At 33.4% G+C, this 10,082-nt stretch overlaps 1 protein-coding gene across 1 annotated transcript; it reads left to right on the top strand.

Moving 5' to 3' along the window:
• Positions 1 to 9,374: 9,374 nt before the first annotated feature.
• Positions 9,375 to 9,829, top strand: LOC120079335 (VQ motif-containing protein 1-like). Its single transcript, XM_039033499.2, has one exon. The coding sequence runs from the start codon at positions 9,501 to 9,503 to the stop codon at positions 9,735 to 9,737; it is 237 nt and encodes a 78-aa protein (XP_038889427.1). The 5' UTR covers positions 9,375 to 9,500; the 3' UTR covers positions 9,738 to 9,829.
• Positions 9,830 to 10,082: the final 253 nt, after the last annotated feature.

Here is a 10,082-nt window from a genome sequence, read left to right as displayed (position 1 = left end):
AAGCACATAGAGTAGAAATATAATCTCATTCGAGAGATTGTGTATCGAGGGGACATGATCGTCACACAGATAGTTTCGGAGCACAACATTACTGATCCATTTACAAAGGCCCTCACGGCTAAGGTGTTTAAGGGTCACTGCAGGGTATAGGTCTACGAGATAGACCACATTTAGTCTACGGCAAGTGGGAGATTTTGTACCAGATACGTTTTATGCCCTAGTTTATTTCTTTGTGTACTTGTATATTAGTGTGCCTTTTATCTTGTACACCCCACTAGCTTTAGGGCAATGGGGAGATGGTTGAGATTGATGCCTAAAATCTCATAGGGTTCTGTAGTTTGTAATTGTATTGTACAAACATTTTATTTATTTAATAAAATATAAGATGTTTTATTTTACATTTAGTAGGATTAAACCCACAAACCAATAAACTAACATTCAAGGTTATCATCTATAGCTTAAACATGTATGTATAGAAATAGAGGTAGATCATGTTTAAGAGATAACCCAAATGGTCTGTAATAGATGGATAAGGCTGGGTACCTTATCCTAGTGACACTATGAACATGGCCCACTTTGTAGATGTTACAATAGTTGTAAAGTGCTACAAATGATCTGATCCTGATCATTCATGTAGAGACATGTGAGCGGGGGTATTATATACAAAGGAGTTTGTATAAGACCGGACCACGAAATTATTAGTCTCATTATATAACATCTTTCATAATAGAGACATACATTTCACCAAGATGACCATAGGTGACATGACCTGAATCATGAGTGATTTGTGAACTCTTGCCTATGAAGGCGATCCTTTGATTTATATGGGTGAAAGTGGTCAGATCGTCGATTCAATAAGCCTACCATTTTGGGGATTCTTCTGATTGGGGAGTTGGGAACATAACTACACAAGACAAAATTCACTCATTCCACAACGTCGGGATAAGTAGTTAAATTGCTCCCTAAAGGGTTGATTTTGGGGTTTGAATAATGTGGTACCACACTCTCTCTTGGCTAGAGAGGGGTTTGGTCATAGTTGAACTATGACTTATTGTTCATTAGAGGGATCAGTGGTACTTAAGGAGTTAGATGTAACTACAAGGGCAAAACAGTAATTTTGGCTCAGATGTACTTACGAGTAATTTGTGAAGGGTCATCGCACTGTTGACTGGTTATATCCAATGGACACAAAAATATATTTGTAGTGCGAAGAATGTAGTTGTAGGTCTTTAGTGGAGTGCCAAACAGTTAAAGGATGTTGAATAATTTAATTAAAGGAGTTTAATTAATCATTCAAGTACTAATGGAGCTTCAAGCTACAAGTCCATGAGGTCCCCTCTATAGCTCAACATGGATTTAACAATAATTAATTTTGGATTAATTTGAATTGTTCAAATTAAATGAGAAAATTAACTATATGTGATATAATTTAATTTAATTATATATGATATAATTACTATAATGTATTTGATACATTATCATATTAAGTTTAGTTGGGAGGAAATAAATATTTGAATATGTTTCAAATATTAGTTATGTGAATTGGATTCATATAATTGAACTTAATATAAATGGAATTTATACTAGATACTATCAATGAACAATAAGTCATAGTCCAACTATGACCAAACCCTTCGGAATCAGCCTTTAAGGGAGCAATTTATCTACTTACCCCGACGTTAGAGAATGAGTGAATTCCGTCTTGCGTAGCTGTGCTCCCAACTCCCCCATCAAACGAATCCCCAAAATGGTAGGCTTATTGAGTCGGCGATCTGGTCACTCTCACCCATACAAATCAAAGGATCATCTTTATAGGAATGAGTTCACAACTCACTCAGGATTCAGGTCATGTCATCTATGGTCATCCTGGTGAAATGTAAGTCTCTATTATGAACAGTGTTATATAATGAGATTAAATATTTCATGGTCCGGTCTTATATAAATTCTTTTGTATAGAATACCTCCGCTCACATGTCTCTACATGAATGATTAGGATTAGATCATTTGTAGCACTTTACAACAATTGTAAATCGACAAAACGGGCCATATTCGTAGTATCACTAGGATAAGGTATCCAACCTTATCCATCTACTATAAATCATTTGGGTTATCACTTAAACATGATCCACTTGTATGTCTTTACATAAATGTTTAAGCTATAGATGATAACTTTGGATGTTAGTATATTGGTTTGTGGGTTTAATGCTACTAAATGTCAAATAAAACATCTCATATTTTATTAAATAAATAAATTATTTGTATAATATAATTAAAAACTACAGGACACTACGAGATTTAGTATATCAACCCCAACAATGTCCCACTTGTTCTAAAGCTAATGGGGTGTACAATATAAAAGTCACACTAGTACACAAAGTAATAAACTAGTGCATAAGACATACCCAGTAGAAAAAGTGCATCATTCGTATTTGTACCAGGCTCTATCTGGACGGGACATCGTGCGCGCGTGCATGCCTTGCTGAGGAGCTCGTGCACGTGTGCTCGATGTCGCCCTCATGCGCACATGCATCTAGGGGCCACACGTGCACCTTTCCAACTGTGCGGTCCCGATTCTTTTACCCATTTTTGGAGGTTAGTGTGGGGCCTCCCAAGCCACTAGCTCACCCTCACGCCCTTCTCGCGTGCACGTCCGTTAGTCCAATCACTCCTCCTTCAGTTGAGGCGTGCATTGACTTGGTCTCCCCTAAGTTGCTTGGCTTCGACCTGTACTTCATCAATGATAGTTAACTGTCATTCTACCCCTGTGGCACCTTTGGCCATGCTCGAACCTCCACTAGTGCTCATGTCGAGTCTTAGAGGTCTGAAAAACCTACCCCGACTGATCTCTAACGTCCTAGTTGAAGGTAGTTCACCTTCTCCTGCCCCATGGTTGTCGTGGGCTTAAAGTGAGTAAAGACAAGAGTTCTTTTTTTTTTCCCATCCTGGTTGTAACCAGCTTGTAGCTCCAAGCTCGAACAAGCCTGATTAGTTGAAGTCGTTGGGCGCAATGGGCATCCCCTCCTTTAGGATGCCTTTGGAGCCTGTTGCATGGCTTTGTCAGCCTTCATGTCGGGTTTAGAAGAGTGGGCTATTAAGGCCCATTACTGGATTATTGCATCCTGCCAATCTTTAGGAAGATGGTTGACAAAGCATAGTGAGCACTCCTCGACATCGCCGTCACTTGAGCACATGCTCAGGTCGTTGTCATCACTGTTGCTGTCGATTCAAATCACTTCCACTCCAGGCGACATACTGTGTGCCCTTTGCCTCGGTGTTTTTGACTTCCTCAATGCATATATGGACTGTTCTAGATCCTTGTCTGTCGTCATTGGGGTCGGTTCTCCTAATGCAACCCTTAGCTGGTTTGACTCTCCACGGAGGGAATAAAGTTAGCTATTCAATGACCCAGTGGCTTGTTGTATAAGGTCTTGTTGGGCTCCTTTGGAAATCTGGTTGTGCAGCTCCCATCTTTGGTGAGTTTATGAGTGAACTTGAAAACGGGCTCTAATACCACTTGTCACGGGGTAGAAGCACGGTATTGCGTATTTTAAAATTTTTCCCATACGGCGCCAAGCTACATTTGACTAGCCTACTAACTGGACCCAATTTTTGTTCACCAGGTGACTATGGTAAGTCGAATACACTCTAGAATGGGTTCTTTTAGGTACTCACAACTATAAGGAAGGTAGAGACATATTTGTGGAAGGTTATGAAAAATACAATTACAAAAGGACTCAAGGTTATGAAAAGTACAATTACAAAAGGACTCTAACTCGCAAGACCAACTTTAGAAGAGTTTTATAATGGAGAGAATTCATTTTCACTCACAAAATGCTCAAGTGAAAGGCTTATGATACTTAAAATTTTTTTGACTCCATATCTTGGCCTTTCAAGACATATTTATAGGTAGGAGGGAGACTAAAAACGTGGAGGAAGTAGAGGAGTACCCCAAGTAGGACTAACCGCCCACTACTCATGACATTAGGGCCACTCCACATGTCTCCACTTCTTCTTCCTTTTAGGAAGGAGACATGTCCACTCTTTCCTCTTTTTTAGCTCCTACTCTCCCACTTACTATTTTAGGACATCATCACCCTTGGAAGTAAGAAGCCACCATCCCACCAATGTAGTTGCTTGTCTTTGGAAGTCTCCTACCTTTTTGGACCATCTTCCACGTTTTGAGGAGCCTCCCACGCCTTTATGGTCTTGAGTGCACTAAGTGCACGTTGTCCAAATGTGGCTGTCAGGGTGAGCTTCAGTCACCAACTCCCATGCACGCTGCCTCGTGCGCCCAGGCCTTTGCTTGTCTGCTTCACACGTGCCTTGTGCTCCTCTCTAGCGTGTGCGCACACCCAATGCTGCATCTTTCACGTGCACGTCGTGCCCTATCTGGGCGGGTTTTCGTGCGTGTGCGCATGTGGTACCGAGGGCCTTATACGCGTGCACCCGATGGCGCCCTCATGTGCGTGCATGCGTTTGGGTGTTGCGCATGCGCCTTTCCAATTGTGTGGTCCCGATCCTCTTACGCGTGTTTGGAGGTTAGCGCGGGGCCTCCCAAGCCGCCAGAAAAATTTTCAAAATGTCAACCAACATTAAAATTCATCCAAATCCAAAGATGAACGCTATTATGTGTAATTTTGGACTCAAAGAATAAATCCAAAAAGGAAAAAAAAAATAGCATGGATGATTAAACTAAGGCGAGATAATTCCACTACGATCCAATTTGAGAATGAAAAAGAAGTTTGAGGCTTAAAGCCTAACTTAGGATCCAATGAAATTGAGAGGAGGAAGTAATTGGGCCCAATTACTTCAATTGTCCACTTCGGCAACCAAAGTCAAGATGAGAGTATTCATCACAAGGCTTGGCTTTATGTAGACCACTAACCTATCTCACATTCGGTTGGCCTGGTACCTCATTTCAAGCCAAGGTCAGAGGCATGCCTATTCCAAATTTACCTTCCGTAAATATATCATTATAATGTTCATAAAAATTAAGGTAAAATTCTGTTTTTGGTCCCTCAAATTTGAAGCTTATGTTTATTTGGTCTGTGAGGTATTGACATATACATTTTAGTTCTCACGTTTCCACAATAATTCTGACTAATTCCTGGATTAACTTGAAACTATCAAAACACTGACTAGATCATTAGGTGTTATGAGATGACAAATTGTTGCATTTAGTTACTTGGTGAAATCATTTATCTAGTTTGCAAATAATTTGAAATTTTAATTTTGAAAAATAAACTCTTAGAGAAAATTAAAATGACTAAACATATTAAAAATATTAAAAATTATTAAGCAAGGAGTTAAATAAATCTGGCTTAATATGGTATCAAATAGTTTATTAGATTTTGAAAAACAAACACCTTTGTTTAGCTAATGGATATATCAAACACTTATCATAACAACTATCTAAGAAAGAACCAACATGTAAAAGATATTTCAATGGACTAAGATGTTTATAAGATAGATGTCCAAGACGATTATGCTAAGTAAATACAGAATTTACTGATTTTTTATCTTCTCTTAATGCCCTCACATTAAATCCCATTTCAACACGACAAAGTCATCCAATGGGTCAACAATAAATCTTGCTTAATAAAAACACAACCTAAATCAATATCTTTTCTCTTCTACCAGTTGGTTGCCCACATTTTTGTTCAATGGGTCAGATTGCGTTTGGTATTCGGCTGAAAAAATCAGAGACATTTCTATATTTGAATAATAGACCTACACATAATTACCTTTTCTAAAAAATAATACACTTTATTACATCAGCACAATCATAGACGACTGTGTTGGAAATGAAATTATTTTTCTACATAGAAATCTTGAAATATTAAAACAATGATTTTTAGACTTAAAAAAAGTGTTGATTTTAGAAAAATTGAAGATAAATTAGAATTAAACAACAACCACATCTTCATAGATAAGATACCAATCATCTCAAAATTTAATTGTTCAATTTTCTACCCTATTATTGGACCAAAAAAATGAAAAGTAAAAGGATAAATATAAAGGCAATAAAAATAAAGGATGCCACCTGGGTCTTAATTAAAGTTATCAATAACTTATGTATTATAATAGCTAGAGTATTGATTGAGAATTTGATCTTAATCCAACGTCGAAAAACAAAAATAACATATCATTTATTGATAAATTAAGTTCACTTCAACATCTTTATCATCATTGATTTAGAAACAATTTTTTGCCACGAACGATACATAGTTAAATTAAATGAATGCATTATTGAATAAATGGATTTTGAAATCTTCAAGTATTTCTTTCCATTGATAGATAAGACCACAATTTAACCAACCATCTTGCCTATGTCAGGTAGATGGAGAAATTAAATTAAATATTCATCTATACTTTTGATTTTAGCCCAAACAAATTTTACTATACAAACTATTTGAAAAATCATGCACAAAATTAGAATATGCATGATGAAAAGAGTTTTTTTCTTCACAAAATAATCAAAATGAATAAGATATTAGAAGTTCACATATGTATATGAATATTGAATATAAAGATTTTTTTGTATATTAAAAAAAAGTCTAGAAGATTGAGAACATATATTATACATTGTTTGGGAAAATCCTTGAAGAGGAAGCCAATAGGAAAAATTGATTCCATGAGTTGACAAATTCAAAAAGTCATGAAGAAGTTTCTAGTTTCTAATGAAACCAAGGTTATATATTGTGCCTTTCAAACCAAAAAAGTCCATATTTAGTAGGTATTCTCATCATCTATTATTTCAAACATATTTATATTTGTTGATTTTTGGAGAAAAAAGGGTCTTGTCTTAAAAGGTTCAAAATTTCAAGAGCAAGGAAAACCAATTCTTTTGTCAAAGTGAATGGTTGCAAAATATGGTTATTATTAAACCCACAAATAGTTTTAAAAAATGTTTTTTTTTTTAATTTCTTGATTTATAGAAATTCCTGACACAAAGTTAATATATTTTGGATATTGCAGTTTAAATCTTATCATCATCATCATCATTGTTGTCTTTCAAATTTTGTGCATGTTGATATATCAACTAGTGGGAAATGAGAAAATTAAGAAGATAACCACAATACTAAATTTATTTGGAGTTTTCTACAGAAAAAGAATAAAATATGTCATTTATGGTAACTTTCTTATTAGTTTTTATATTGATGATAAAATGCCCATAAAATAAGTCTAGTTAAGGAATAAGAACATAATTGATTTTTTTTTTTTTTTTTAAAAAAGAACATATAATTGGAACTTTAATTTACTTTTTCTTTTTTAACATAGGACTAGAGGATTCGAATTATAGACCCGATATTACTAACACGCTCATATTTTAGTTGAGTTAATGCTCACTTTGGTTGAAACTTTATTTTTAAAACAACATAGGTAAGAGTAATTATAAATGTAACAGTATAATTAAGAAATTTATAGTTTAATTAAGCATAAAATATGATCTTATAATAAAACTAATTATAATAATAACTGCACACATATGTATAATTGGAATGTTTTTAAGTTAGAAGTGAACTTAGTTTAACAACAATTGACATGAACTTCCTTCTTTAAAAGTTAAAAGTTACATCTCCATCTCCTCGGTAGTTATACTAAAAAAATAAAATACTTTTGGTCATAAGTTTAATATCTACAACACTCAAAATATCCTATATTAAATTTATATATCGTACATCAACATTTTTGTCGATATTTTTACATTTTCATGGTTCGATATCAACATAGGGCGTGAATCTCATCTTTATTATTTAGTAAAAGAAAATCATGAAACATAAAAAATATGTAACAAAATGTCATCAAACATGAATATATATAATAAATAACAAATATTTTAACTTGTTTAAAAAATATAAAATATTTATTTATTAATTTAACCTTTTTGAATTTTTTGTTTTATAATTTCTCCACAAATATCCATTGATATCAACATTTTATCGATATTTTCATCCACATTTGCATACAATTGAGACATCAACATTTTGTTGGCATTGATATTTGAACTATTGATTCATGGTCAGTGAAACTACTATATAAGAGGGGGGATCGAACCTCCTAACTTTATAGAAAGAAAAATTATGACAATATAATTAGTGTTGACCTAAATTTACTTTTATTGATATTGACATTTCAAACCTGACATATTAAACCTGCAAATGATAGTAACCTAAATAACGGGCCCAAAATTGCATGAAAATAAACAATCCAATTACAAACTTTGAACTTAAAAAATCGATGTTAAGGGATAAAGATACCAACTAACATTCCAAATATTATTGAACTATTATAATAAAAAAAAAAAAAAAAAAAATCTTAGCTTCAAATTTAAAAGGTTGGTTATTGAGTCATTTATAGCAATTTTGAAAATTAGAAATATAATTAATAACACACATTTATGACAAAACAATAGCCTAACATCAAAATGAAGATTATATCCTTTATATAATTTCTAAAGAGTGAAAATATGTGAACAATAACTCTGAATCTAAAGTTTGACATTTTATATCTTTAAAAAATAACATTTTAATTTCATCAAATTAAAAATGTAACATTAATTTAATTGAATATATAGATAAATCATCTCCAAAGGCAAGGAAAAAAATTGTTAAATCAAATTCATGAATAACTCGAATTCTAATTCACAAAATGCTCGAGATTTGTCCCAATGAGTTTGGTTATGTGATAATTAACATTCACTCTTTCTTGAGATCAATATCTATTGTTGTACTCAATTAAACAAAAACTCAAAATTCAAATTAAAAAAAAAAATTCAAACTTTACCCCCAAAAACTAAACAAGAAAGAAGAAAAAAAAACTAAAAAATAGATCCTTAACTTTACAAGTTATATACATATTCAATTAGAACAAAAGAACCAAAACACGGCCATCACATAATTTTAACATTTACAGTCATCAACAGTTTCATCTAATCCAATTTGTAATTACAAAACTTCCTAAAAGCAACACTCATAAATTAATATATGAAAAATATTGATTTCACTACGCATAACTTTTTCTTTAATTTGACTTATTTAATTATTAAATAATTTTGAGTAAAAGATTAGCTTTTGTTTTTCTTCTTCTTCTTCTAATAATAATAATAATAATAATAATACAAAAGTAATTCTTATTAAATCCTTATTTATGTATATAGTCAATTTGTTGGCAATAAATTAGGGTTTTAAAGTCAAAGAATAGAGCACCTTCTTTGGACTTGCATGACATGAATTATAATTTTCTTTTCTACAATGGGTTGCTCTGACCCAATCCCATCCACACAACATACAACGGTCAACTTCCTTCATCTCCAAATTAAAACTCTTTATCTCTCTCTCTCTGTTTTCTCTCTCTCTTTGTAATTATAAAAACCCTTCATCCCTTCCATTAAAACACTCAAAGCCCATCAAATCCCACTTCTCAAAATTCCTCCTTTTTCCTTTTATTTTATTATTATTTTTAAAAAAAATCTGAATCCAAAAACATTTCCCCCATTAATGGAAGCAGCTCATTCAACTAGGGTTGTGATTATCGACACCAAGTACGTGCAAACGGATGCCAAGAGCTTCAAGACGGTGGTGCAAAAGCTGACGGGGAAAGATTCCGTGGCAGAGGAGGAGAATCGACATACCGGTGGCACCCGGAATTCAGGTCTTTTGAGAGATTCATCGTTCAAGGAGTTCCAAAGAGTGCTGAGAGAGATGCCAAGAATCGATGAGCTTTATTCTGATTGAAATGAATACATATATATAGGCTATATATATCTTATGATGATCTCTGTTTCTTTGTATTATTTGTACTTTATTGATATATAATTCTTTTATTAGTTTTTCTTTCTTTCTTTTCATAACCTTTTTTTCTATTTGTTTATAACCGTTTTTTTAATTTAGTTAGGGTATCACAAAGTACCACTGTCTATCAATAATAAATTGCAATAAACTACAATATACTTCTATGAGCATGATAAATCGCGATAAACTTCTATTACTCAGTGATAGAAGTCTTCCGTATTGATAGAAATCTATCACAACGTCTATCACAGTTTATCTTTAATATAAATAGTGATATTTTATTATATT

This window comes from Benincasa hispida, chromosome 1 (assembly GCF_027475165.1).
Source record: "Benincasa hispida cultivar pf3 chromosome 1, pf3_genome.v1.1, whole genome shotgun sequence".
Lineage (NCBI taxonomy): Eukaryota > Viridiplantae > Streptophyta > Magnoliopsida > Cucurbitales > Cucurbitaceae > Benincasa > Benincasa hispida.
The sequence above is the reverse complement of the archived record's forward strand: the minus strand, read 5'-3'. Positions and strand labels throughout refer to the sequence as shown.

Excerpts from the sequence above, each read along its gene's own strand:
- LOC120079335 (XM_039033499.2), top strand. The coding sequence starts at position 9,501 with ATGGAAGCAGCTCATTCAACTAGGGTTGTGATTATCGACACCAAGTAC.